Raw genomic sequence first — 13,566 nt, 5'->3', positions numbered from 1 at the left:
TCCGCGGTCGGAAAACCACCTTCCGCGAGCGCATTTGTGCTCCGCGTGCACAAATGCGGTGCGGGTAGCGCGGGGCTATGACTAGCGCGACACTCCCTATGCGTTGGCCGCTGCACAACACGCCCACGCTCCTCGCGTGGCCTCGTCCACTTCTGAGACTTTAGAGGCGGGGAAGAATAGACAGTGGTTTATGTCTCTGCCCCTTTGATTGGTCATTTTGAATATCGTAGAACGTATCAGAAGAAGTAGTTAAAATGCACAATGATTGCACATATCCACAGATACATTTTTATTTGATGTTATTTCTTTGTTCGTTGGTCTTTTAAAAAAATATAAAATCGTATCAAAACAAAAGAGAAATGAGGAGCAAGAAAACTTTTGAAAGCTCACAAAAAGGGGATCCCTTTCCAACCCCCTTAAATGCATCTACACATTGACTGTGATTTCATTTTATATATGAATAGTATTTTATACTAAATTGCTTCCCAGATAAAACATTGTCATATTTGGGGGAGTGGATGGTGAAAGGAAACAGAATGCTACTCTAATGTAGTCGTTCCACATGCTGTGCACTTGCTATATATTTTAATTGATGATTAACCAGCGTTTCTAAGTGTGTTTGGAGAGACTACACAATGTTTACCAAGGCACCGGTCCATGCTGGTATAGCCAGTGGTTATGTCCCACGATGTCCACTAGGTTTACAATTATCGTTGTATTAGTAAAATAATTTATTCCAAAATGTATTAAAATTGTCTTAATTCTCATTAATTGAATTTACAAAATAAAATTGCCGATATTTCTGGGGTTCCGGTGTAGCCGGTGGATTGCCGGAAGACTTCCTTCCGCACAAAACTCTCACTCATGCATCAAATATTTCTAGAGCTTTAAAACATTTTGACACGCGTGCAAATGATGTGTTTGTGTGTGTGCACAAGACCTTTTCACACATACACAAAAGATTTCTACGGTTGCAGAACTTGATTACACATTCACGAACCATTTCACAAGCTCACAATATTAATGTCCATTATTTTATTCCAGTTTCTGAGCAGTTTACAAAGAGGCTGGCATTCGAGCAGAGTTCAAAGAAGTTTTTATTTATTTATTTTTGTATTTAATCTAACTGCTTTATTTCGTGTGTGTGTGTGTGTGTGTGTGTGTGTGTGTGTGTGTGTGTGTGTGTGTGTGTGTGTGTGTGTGTGTGTGTGTGTGTGTGTGTGTGTGTGTGTGTGTGTGTGTGTGTGTGTGTGTGTGTGTGTGTGTGTGTGTTCTGCAGCTCTGTCGTGGTGCTATTTTTAGTTTGGGTCCATCATGGCTGCCTGTGAACTTCATCCCTATATTTCCCTCGAACCGTTCTCTGGGACGTGTTTATGTAACTGAATGTGTGTGTTTGAACAATGCAAATACACTGTAATTATTTTTAAGCCTTCAAATACACAGGTTTTGCGATGAATTTTTCCTTGGGCAGCAAGAATGAAAATTAAACACAAGTAAAAATGTCTTTATTTTATTAAATTATTATTATTATTTTTTTAAGCCAAAATATCATTGTTTGGAGACTTAAACATATTGAAATGACGCCTGATCTTCTGAGAAATGTCATTTGATGCGCACACTCTCTTGCTGTGGCGCTGGTCCACAGTTGAATGGATGCAGCATCAACATTCTGCAGCAGTCATTGGAGAAACAATGACTGCTGCAGAAATGTAGAAGTTAGATTGTTGTGATTGTCGATAATGCTGTTTGTCCAAATAATGCTCAGCATTCCTGTGATCAGCTCCGCGCTTGGAACATTGACTGCAGCTTTACTCTCTACGATGCTGCCGCTGCTATAAAAAAAAAAAACGGAATCCTCCAACATGCATTAGTTGAATCAAAGATGTTGTGGTTTTTGATCACTCTGTTTGGGGAAACGGCTGCTTTCCACAGACACTGTCGCACAATATCTATCTTTCTCAAAGCCGCTCGACTTTGAGAAGAAGTTTTAATTTATTGTCGTAGTGGTGTTCAAAAGGTTAAAAAAGATCCATGAAAATCACGTATGTTTTGAGGAACGAAAACCCATTATTTTATTTTATTTATTTAATTTCCAAAATGTTTTTTTTTTTTTAATATTTATGACAGTCCCATTTTCTTAGACCAGGGCTTCTGAACATTTTTGGACGATGACCATTTTTTTAGGTCCCAAAATTCAACATTGTGTGTGTGCCAAATTTTTTTTTCTACCTTTGTCATTCCAGCGCGGTCTTTGTTAACATCAGCTTATTAAACCTGAATAAATGTGTTCGATACATTTGAGTCTTTCTTCCAGTTCTTCAGCACAAAATAAGTGTGCGAGATGCGTGTGCATGCTCAAAATCTCCCCGACATGTTTGGCAGCCTTGCTTGTTGCCGTGGTAACGCCAATTGTCTGTTTTATTTTTTATTTTTGGTTTGTTTTTCAGACAGCCAATGGGAATGTGGAGGCCAAAGTGGTGTGTTTTTACCGGCGCAGGGACATCTCCAGCACGCTCATTGCCCTGGCAGACAAACACGCACGTGAGTTTGAGACAACAAAAAGCTCAGACGTTGTTGAGTGACCTTCATTTTGTTTTTATTGTGTTATGTCCAGAAATCTTTGGATTTCTTTGTATCTGGAAAAACAGATGGAAAGAAATGTTGGTTTTTTTTGGTGGAAATCTCAAAGATCATCGGGGGCTTTACAGGAGATGGTCAGGTGGTGTTCTCGACCCGCAGGGCTGGAACCCTATTGCTTTTGCTCTGATTTTTATGATTAATAAAAAAGTATCCGGAAACACGGAAGTACGCACAAATATGGTTGAGGTCTCGTCGGAACCGGGACTTTTCAGACATCTTGTGGTTCAAGTTGGATCAACATCGATAAGCAAAACAACGTTTGCAAATTTACCCCGGTTGAAGAACGGTGGCGCACCTTGATTAGATGGAGGCGTTGGAGTCTTTGTGACATCATTGTCCGACGTTATAAAAGTCCTCGGAGTGTGCGTCTCTCTCCCTTGTAAGGCGATCCGATACGTATCTAGCAGTATCCGTTATCTGGTAATTGCCGTTTTGTGACCAGGAAAATCTGTTGAAGTCCAACATATTTAATTCTCTCCGGTCATAATGTCTGGTGAACATAATTTGAATTAGTGTTGGGGGATAAATAAAATAACAATAACAATCGGTTTGTTTTGTTTTACCTTGATGTCAGAATAAAATAAACTTGATCATCTCAATAAAAATGATTTGATTTCAAGTCGTAAATATTTGTAATATTTATAAAAAAAAATGTAAATGGCGGGGATTAGACTATAAATCTACACGCCTTCATGATGTCATTCTTTAAATAACCTGCTTATCAATTGTTTTTGAGCTCCATTAACACAGATAATAATTGACCTGAACCTCTCCCATTTGTCCGGGAAAATGAAATCTTCCAGGACGCGTGAAACGGAAGCTCTGGAGTATAGATACATGGGCTGTGATACGATTCAGGGACCATTATTTTTAATACAGAATGATTCAGTGCTGTGCGATAAAATGCAATCTGATACAGTTCTTAACATTTGTTTAATTAACTAGAAAATGTAGATGTATAATAAATGTATAATGTAGAAAATGTTCATTTTCCATTATAAATTAAAATAAGCAAATTCTATACAAGTACAGTATATCTTAAATTTCTGATTATTTGTGTTTTTGGCAATTTGTATACATACAATTTTTATATATATTATGGTTCTTGTTTTATGGCATTTAGATACAATATCTAATATATTGGGATTCTGTAATATATAATATAATGACCCTGGATGCGTTGGTTACTTCGGGAAGGTGTGTGTGTGTGTGTGTGTGTGTGTGTGCGCGCGCGTGCGCGCAGAGAGTACGGCGGGAGAAGTGCTGGGTTGTCATCTTAACGGCATGAAAGTAACATGACCTGTACCGTTAGATCAGTGAGTGTTCCGCAGCTGCTTGGTTATTAATGCTAAAGTAGAATCGGCAGCAAAGCTTCAGTCAATCGATTTGTAACTTCAGAATAGGGCCGTCGACCGCTTCATGGTGCGTTTAGATCGCGCCAGGGCTCCACGTATCAATGTCGTCACATTTTAACGTTGAAACCCGTTTCGGTGAATCGTGACACCCATAAAAAGTCTGGTTCTCTGGCTGCTCGTTCACATTCTGAGAGTTGTGCTGTGTAGACCTGCTTGTAGGATGAATGTCACGGTGAAGAATTTGCACGGAGGGAGACAGGGCTCCGAGCCCGACTTGATCTGAGGTCTTCCAATAGCGTTCTTTCTCTCCTCTCCTCCCTTGATACGTGAAATGTGACTCTGTGATGTGCGCGCACGAAGCCACTTTGACCTTTGTGGCGTCCGAATCAGACTGCACCAAATTTTTCTCTTTCACCATAGGCTTGGGCAGATTTACCATTAAATCGGCGATCGACCCCCATCGATCGTAATTGACACTGACGACCGACGATTTAAAAACATCTTTTATCCGCCAGTAACAATCCGAGCATTGAAACAGTGTAAGCGCCGTCTACCGTGTTCTGAAACTGGAGCGGCGAGAGGGAGGGAGCGGGGGAGAAGGAAAGAGGGAGGGAGGGGGCCGGGGCTCTTGCCAGACTTGGCAGGAAAATACCAAAAATTCTGACATTCTTTCGTCGGGGTGGTCAGCGATCACCCCGACGTCACACGAGACGGGTTAAGATGCCCGTTGCATCCGACGTTGATCTTCGGCCCCGCCGCTGGAAATTTGTGTGTGGTCTGATCCCAGCTTCACGGAAAATCTGAAAACTGTAATACCTACCTAACACGACTGAACTGGACGCCCGAAGATCGCAGTGTGAGGATCGAACGACGTTTGCAGTGCGCACACACACACACACACACACACACTCGGTTGAGGTGTCGTGAGACCCGGGACGTTTCGGACGTCTTGTCGTTCAAGTTGCTCAATGTCTATGTACATAGAGAAAATAAATTAGTGGGAAATCTAACTTGCATTGTGAATTTACGGGCCGTAGAAGAACGTTGAGTATTTTTTCCTCTTCCAATCCGATCTCGGGATTTCCCTCTCGAATTTCGCGGGTTTGTTATATTTCGTGTCTGTATTTTGGGACCCTACGTACAGTGATTTGCGTGCTCTTGTTGCCATGTTTGTACGAGTCATTCTATGTGTCCTGGAGCTGATTTACGAATCTCAGAGTGGGCATGTTAGGACCCCGCGGTGCCGTCTGTCGTGTGTGTGTGTGTGTGTGTGTGTGTGTGTGTGTGTGTGTGTGTGTGTGTGTGTGTGTGTGTGTGTGTGTGTGTGTGTGTGTGTGTGTGTGTGTGTGCGTGCGCGTGCGCGCGCGTTTTGAAGGGAGACTTTCCTCCCCGGAGGGCACTTGGAGCTCAACTCCACTTTCTGCCACTTCGCAGTGCGATGTTTTGTGAAATTAAAGAGCCAGTGACTCACCTAATGCCGGCGCAGTTGGCACACCGCTGTGTGTAAACAAACTTTGTGTTGTGTGTTAAGATAAGAGCATTTCTTTTCACCAGCATGTTATTATCGCTTCCTCTCTGGTCCTGTTAGTTGAGGTTTGTGTATATTGTGCTAAATACAATAATGTTCCAGGGCTGCAACAACTACTCTATCAGATTCCTTTCTTTCTTTTTTTTTTTAATTTTTATTCTTTTAACCAAAACACGCCATATGGTGTTGACTATGGTGTTACCACATTTAAAGCTAACTTCTGTGTAGTTTTACTTCAATTGGCTCTAGTTTTCGTTTTTCAACCATTTTAAAATAGTTGCAGTATAGTTTCTTTAGTCGATTTGGAACATGCTGGTATTTTGATGCTCAGCAGACAAAATTCTTCCTTATGGGACCTTAGGCTTGTGATGATGATGGGTTTACTCACACAAAAGGACAACAAAAGAACGCCAAATGCGTAAAAAAAAAAGTTAGGAGGATGGAAAGCAAACCGTTCAACCACAGGCTTTCAGCAGTGTGTTGTCTGGTGATGCAGTTAAATTTTGGGGCCATAGGAGCCTGATAAGTTGCCTGACTGAACTACAGAAAGACCCTGCGATGGACTGGGGTCCCCTAACAGAAATAACGCAGATAAGCCAATGAATGAGCACCCAGAAATGTGTTGGAAATTATATTTACTGAACTAAGGGAAATTAAATCCATTCATCTACTGGAAGGTTTGGGTTCAAATCCCTGGTATGGCAAAGCATCCACACTGTGGATATACCTTTGAGCAAGGCACTGAATCCCCACCGGCTTGCTTGATAAACCTGTGAAAGGGAGCATAAATAACCATCCATCCACCTCTTTCAGCTTATCCACGACTCGTGTTCAGGGACGCGGGCGGCTGGAGAGGAACAACACAGGGCTTGGACATGCGTATTTGAATGGTGATTTGTCCACAAGTAACTTTTAACAATTTGGCCCTGGGACTGTACAATAAACAGTTTATTTTAGGAGAAGTTCTGGGATTGATCGTCCCACCATGTCCTGACGCTGGCGGTGATGGAGAGCTGGAATCAATTTATGTCCTTTGTGCAGAACGACTATCTCATATCTTCGGCGGTTGGTTCCACCACCTTTAGCCGTTTCGATTTTATTTATTTATTTATTTATTTATTTATTTATTTATTTATTTATTTATTTTTTATTGATTGAGTGCCGAGTGCTCCGTCTCCAGTGATACCAGCTCTGACTGGAGTCTGCCCCTAGTCACTGTAAACACAATGCAAGAGGACACCCTGGATTAGATACCAGTCCTGTTACAAAGAAAGTACCCAAATGGGAGTAAATATTGACTTGTGCAGGGAATATGCTGTTGTGAAATCCTCTTTGTGGTAAGGAGTAACAAAAGCCTAACATGGTGGCAGTGTTTGCTGTATAAGGATTTTGGCACTGGTTGGTTTTTGGATTTGAATGCCTCACGGCCTGTCGGCCATATTCTAATGTTGTAAATGGCTTTCATACAGTGATTTGCGCTTGTTTATACAATGGCAACAGTATGCTGTTAAAGAAAGAAAAGTACAGTTGCTATGCAGTTTTAAATATATGAAACTTTAACGATTTGGAGGCGAAGTGCAACGCGCATACAGGCTTTATTTAGGGACTGAGCTGTTCTTGGTTTTAGTTTAACTTTACGCATCCAATTTGGGATTAAAAATAGATAATCTCTGCGGTCTGTCCACCAGACGTTAAACAATGATTGTCTAAATGAATTGTGATCAAAATGCATTACATGCTAGCTGCTACTAAAATACATACTTTTTAAAGGGAATAAAAGTAAAAGGTCTTGCTTCAAATAGTTCTCATCGATTATTGTTACCCTTCTGTATAATTTACAAGGACCACAACATCGGAATCATTTGGGAAAGGGTAGGCTTCATAATGTAATTAATCAGGGTAGAAAAGCTAAACGTGCGTCGCTTTATTTCCAATATAATTGTCATATTGATGATAAACCTGCACAGCAGTTCTTGTGCCCCAGCCCGTTGTGGCAGAGTTACGCCCATGATAAGGCTGATATCTGTTTAATTGTGAAGGGAAAACACAGTTGGTTTATTACAGTTTTGGGCTGAAAACGCAGATGGAGGCATCGGGATTTGTAGTAATGCACTGGAGAATTTATCAAAACATCTGCCTCCCGTGTTGGAGTGATCAATAACAAACTTGTAATCCCTTCTTCATAATCTGCAGGACATGAGCTAGCTGCTTCTATGGGTGTTTTTCTGCTCCATTACGCTGATTAGTGATTTGTTATTAATGCCCAGTTCAGACTACCTGATTCTGGGCCGATTTTCCCACTCGCCGACTCGGTTTTTGGAGATCTCCGAGCACGGCCCCAGATCAGAGGAAAGGCATCGCCTGCTCCTGTGAGCGACGAGCGTGTGGCGTGAACCGCTCACAACACGATCACACTGCAGAACAGATATCAAGCAGGTTTTATATCTGGTCGAGTCAGGGTCGACTCGTTGCGTCACCGCCGAACAATGAGAGCAGACACGGAGGGAGGGGGCGGGGACAAGGAGAGACGGAGGGACGGGAGTGCACGGAGCCGCGGCCAGAAACACACAACATACCGATCTTACTTTTCTTCTCTCGGTTTTTAAATATATTTCTTATTTGAAATTTAGCTTTTTTTCGTTTTACAGTGATCAAGAATATAATCAAACATGAATAATCCTGTACCGCCCGTGGTATCCCGTTGTTTCCGGTGCTCATGCGTGTTTTCGTGACAAAACGTAGTTTGGAGACCCGACATACTCGCCGACGATTCATCCTGGTGAAAGATGTTGTAATGTGTGACCCCCTGTTGCTTATCAGTCATGTAGTGTGTGAACCACAAGACTGCAACATTCCCCATCACAAGACAGAACGTTGTGTAGTGTGAACAGTGCAGCGATCTCACGACTCTGAGAGTCGTTGCAGTGTGCCTGCGGCATGAGGAGCAGAATGCCGCATTTGTGTTAACTTGACACACATTTACAAAGAATGAATAAGACACTGAGATAAAAAAAAAAAATACCAGCAATTTGAAAAGTACAGAATGCAAACAGTGAAATACAAAATATAAGCAAAATAAAGTATAAATACAATTGGCAATAAAATACAACTAACAACAACGAGGGTGAAAAAGCAGCAGCAGCAGCGAAAAGTACAGTCAAGGTGCGGTGGACAGATATGGAGTGATGTGTAGTGGGGTGTGGAATGACGTGTGGTTGGTGTTGGAATATTGCACATAATCAGTGTGTTGGAGTGACATGTAAGAAAATACTGCACGTGCCCAGTGAGCAGCACATCAGTCTTGTGGGACTGAAGGAGATGTTGGAGTTCCGTAGTGCCACAGCCTTTGGAAAGAGGCTGTGGTTTTTTACGGTTGTAGCTCCCACTCTCTGCAACCGTCTTCCCTTGGTTATAAAAAAATGCAGTCAGTGGATAGTTTTGAGAAGAGTGTTAAAAACTCACTTGTTTGGTAAGCACTATGTTTTGTAGTGTGTTTGCCTTCCGTGTGGTTTTAATGTCTTGATATTGTTATTTTCAGTTTTTTTACTTTTTTATTTCTATTTTCTTTCTTGTTTTTTATAATACAGCACCTTGTAAGTCTTGTTTGGAAAGGAGCTTTACAAATAAAGTTAACTTACTTACATTTGCTTTGTGAATGAAGCGTTTGGCAATTTAAACGCTGTCACCCATTCAATAATTTAAATTTGAGGTTTTCTAGCTCAAAATTTACATTGTGCGTTCTCAATTTTAAACCTTATTTCATTTAATTTGACTTTTTTTTCACTGCACAGTGCTTCAACAAAACTGTCAGTCTAATGTTCAAATGGAAATTGACCCATTCTATACTCACAATTCTAAAATAAATTGTGTCTTTTCAGCAATGTGCTATAACTATGCAACTCTGTGTGCTTTTTTAGTTGTGTACATGCATCTTTTGTGTGTGTGTGTGTGTGTGTGTGTGTGTGTGTTTACTTGAGTACTTGTGTGTCCATGTAAACACATTTGGTTATTTGTGTGTGATCCCATCACAGTGGACGCCTCAGGCCGTATCTGTGGCAGAGTATTTTGTTCTGTTGGACCGGACCACACAGCATCAGTCTCGATGGACTGAGTGTCTCTATGAACGAATGGAAATATTTAGTGTGTGTGTTTGTTGAAAGATTCTCATAGTTTAAGCTACTATAAAATAAACCAATGGCTCCGCCATCTTTTGACAATTACATGAATTGTGTACATGAGTGAGGCCAAAATTCTGTTATAATGTAATATCGATATTTGGGATGGACATTATATGTGAATAGTACTTTTGAGTCAGAGTTTCGAGTAAGAGTGCCAAGTCCTCACTCCCACTACAGTGTAGCAAACACTTTGTAATAGCACCGTTATCTTCAGTTATCATAAAATCAGATGTATCATACAGAGAATATCAAACTGACGAATGTTCAATGAGTGTGTGTGTGTGTGTGTGTGTGTGTGTGTGTGTGTGTGTGTGTGTGTGTGTGTGTGTGTGTGTGTGTGTGTGTGTGTGTGTGTGTGTGTGTGTGTGTGTGTGTGTGTGCTCTTTGAGCGGTAATGCTTTGCACCGACGTCATGTTACCATGGCATCTGGGTTTCGATGTTGCGGTATTGATCCCGTGAAGGGTATATCGGTGCACTTCCTAATAGACACTCCAATGCTTTGGGAGGGACTGGTGTTCCAGCCGGTTCCTTGTGGTTCTATACGCTCCTATGGGCTCTGGCTGCACACTGCCGCCGCCGGCAGCAGCAACAGTTCAGCCAGCGGCTCCCAGACATTTGCAATATGTGAAAAATGCACGGCAGGAATGGCTGCGCACCACATGGGTGTGGGCTGCATCCTGTCTGGAGCTGCAGCCCTCTGCCACCAGGAGAGTGTGTGTGTGTGTGGTGTGTGTGTGTGTGTGTTGAGCTCAGGGGTCTAAAGCTTGAATTGCTTGTGGGTATTTTTAATTTGGTTCCGTTACGGATCAGTGCAGTGCTGTTGGAGGTGTGTGTGCATGCGTCGGTTTGCCTTTTTTTGTTTGTGTTTCTTTGTGTGTCCGTGTGTGTGTTCGTGTGTGTCTGCTGTGAGTCACTGATCAAATATTTTCCTTGCGGAGAGTCAGAGCACTCTTTTCGACTCTTCCTCCTCCTCCTCCTCCTCCTCCTCCTTGGCCCTTAATTTCAGCCTCGGCCCCTCCCCCTGTGATCACAGGGGCCTGCTGAGTGGTCAGGCAGGGCACCCAGCTTGGCACGTTCCCCCCGCGGCCTCACCTCCTACCATGTTAAATTTTTTATTTTTATTTTCCATGAACTGACCTTAGTCTGTGTTTGGGTTGTGGCTCCTTCTGTCCCTTAGATAAATAAGGGATGCTCTTGATTACGGGAATGCATTCCTCCCTTATAAGACAATCCGATACCTATCTAGATGAACAGGCTGGGATACGATTCAGGGGACGATACATTTTAAAACAGAGCGATGTTGTGCAATACGATGCAATCTGTTACGGTTCTTAACATTTGATTAATGTATGACATTTATAATGGTAATGCAATGACATAAATTTCAATTATAAATTAAAATAAGCCAATTCTATAAAAGTGGCATGGCTTACCTTTAAATAGATATATTTCATAAAAGACTAGGGAAGTATTTTTGTTACTTGAGGGCATTTAGATATAATAATATCATATATATTGTGATTCTGATCTCGTAATACAGGTACTCCTCACTTAACGACCAGCTCTCTGACCAGTCTGTATTGTATGGAGCGTACAATACCGCGACGTATTGTATCGCCACGCCCCCGTACCGTGAAATAACACAGGTCCTCGCTTATCGACCAATTTGCTTAACGACCTGGTCCTAGGAACGGAACTTGGTCGTTAGGTGAGGAGTAGCTATATATGGTATGTAATTGTAATTGTTGTAATGACCCTGGATGCATTGGAGTATTGTTTATCGTCATTTATAAAGTGTTTTTTACTGCGGGCGGTTCACAAGTCTAGCGAGAGGGAATGTGCGGCGCAATCTTGTTTGGGGGTGTGTGTGTGTGTGTGGCAGGTCGGAGGGATAAGTGTTCAGTTGTTTGGTTGTCAGTTCAAGGGCGTAGGTTAAGGCCAAATCAGTGTCCTGGAAGACTTGAATTTCCCAGACAAACGGGAGAGATTCCGGTCAAATATTATGTGCTTATTGAGCTGTAGAACAATAGATAAGCAGTTCATATAGAGAATGACATAAGGCATGTAGATGTATAATAGTTTTTATTGAATATTCAAAATAAAATATGTCCCGTCAGTTAACGCCATTCTTAAATCAATATTACAAATATTACTACTAGAAATCAAATAATTGAACAATAAGCAACAAGTGCAGCTGCTTTAACATTTAACTGAAATAACATTTTGATCAATTCAAAAACAAAACAAATTTGACAAGTAGGTCGAAATAAATAATTAAGTTTGTGCTGTTGTCCGTCTTTGTCGGGACATCTCGTCGACATATTTTACACAATTGAAATTTACCGTCTGCTTTGGGTTGAAATTTAAATATCCAAAAAACACCAAACTATGGATGTATGTGTCCCTGTTGTCAACCATACATCTTTCTGCTTCTCCTCTGGGCGCTGTGCTTTGTCTCCGCTCCGTGTTTACAAGCAACCTGTCCACGGGGGAGGGGGCGGTGCTTGGTTCTCAAGCGACAAACGTGATTGGTCAGAAGTGAACCGTTAGCTTTAGATCGTCCCAACTGATTGGCTTTCCGTTGCAACTTGCCGAGCGCGGAAACAAACAGATCCGCGGAATTATTTCATCGAAATGATCCACTCAGCACTAATTCAAATTGTGCTTGAAGCGGAATTATTTTCCCGGACGTTATGACGGGAGGGATTGAAATACGTCGGACTTCAACAGATTTTCCCGGTCAGAAAACTGCAATTACCAGATAACGGAAACGCTGCTTTACACCCTTCCTCTGGATGCAGTTCGCATTATGTCCTTCTGTCGCGTCTGTATTTTACTTCACCTTCGCTGGGATGCTTTCCGGGCAGGTAATTAAGAAATACGGCATTAAAAGGCATGAAAACCGCAAAGCGGAAGCGCCGTCTCCGTCTTCTGGAAACGACTTTAAGTTTGGCCCCTGGCGTCCGACCCGGAGGCCCTCGGGAGGTTTCATCGACGTCGTTCGTCTTCTCGTCCCGACGAGTTCTGTTTCCGGTGTGCTGGGCAGCGTATCTGGGAATTCGTGCGTTTTAAAAAAGCGTCTCGGTGTTTGTGCGAGTTGATTACCTGACGTCTGATGTCCTCCCGTACGACAGGACATCCAGCCACGCCTCTGATTCACGTCTCTGAGTCAGATGAGTGAAGTGTCTGGATGACAGGATCCCTCCAACGCCATGTGACCTTCTCAAGTCACGGATGTTGTCATGATTTCTTAATGATACAAAACCCCAACTTTAAAAAATATAGTTAGCTCATACTATCATAATCCCTTATGCCAAATGTGGTTGTTGGAGCATAGGAAAAAATGGTGTGCAATACAAAAACGGGTTTATCACCCTCCCTGAAATGTTCTTCCTTTCCATCTTATACTTTTTTCATTCCAGCGTTGTGGTATATAACAGTAGACCACTTGTCTATGTCTATAATATATATCTGGTCAATATTTCGGATCTGTAAATATGACTTTATTTTCCAGTGGCTGAAGGCGCTTACAAAGTGGATAAGGGAAGTGCAAGTTGATACAGGGCGGATAAGGGCGGTGCAAGTTGATACAGGGCGGATACGGGCGGTGCAAGTTGATACAGGGTGGGTACACTGAGGACGGACAGTCCACCGCCGTTGGACTTTTCGTAGTCCAGTCGTACCAACCCGACGCCTATCCGAGGCCTACATTTCCCACAATCCTTTGTGGCATCTTCCTTTTCTGTCGGAAGTTACAGAATGTAAACAACGTGGCGCCGGCCCCGGAAGAGGAAGAAGAGGCGCTCTAACTCCAGGCTAAATTCCATGTTTATCTCCTTCTCGCCTGTGTTCCGCCTCCTCCTA

At 42.3% G+C, this 13,566-nt stretch overlaps 1 protein-coding gene across 1 annotated transcript in view; it reads left to right on the top strand.

Moving 5' to 3' along the window:
- The window catches only part of mta1 (metastasis associated 1), a 61,442-nt gene that overhangs the window by 15,087 nt on the left and 32,789 nt on the right, over positions 1-13,566 (top strand). Inside the window, exon 3 of the mRNA XM_080012983.1 lies at positions 2,448-2,541. Coding sequence (XP_079869109.1) covers positions 2,448-2,541 — 94 coding nt within the window. The remainder of the gene's footprint in view (positions 1-2,447; positions 2,542-13,566) is intronic.

The sequence above is a fragment of the Zeus faber genome (genome assembly GCF_960531495.2).
Source record: "Zeus faber genome assembly, chromosome: 13".
Lineage (NCBI taxonomy): Eukaryota > Metazoa > Chordata > Actinopteri > Zeiformes > Zeidae > Zeus > Zeus faber.
Note: the sequence above shows the minus strand (reverse complement) of the source record. Positions and strands in the feature narration are given on the sequence as shown.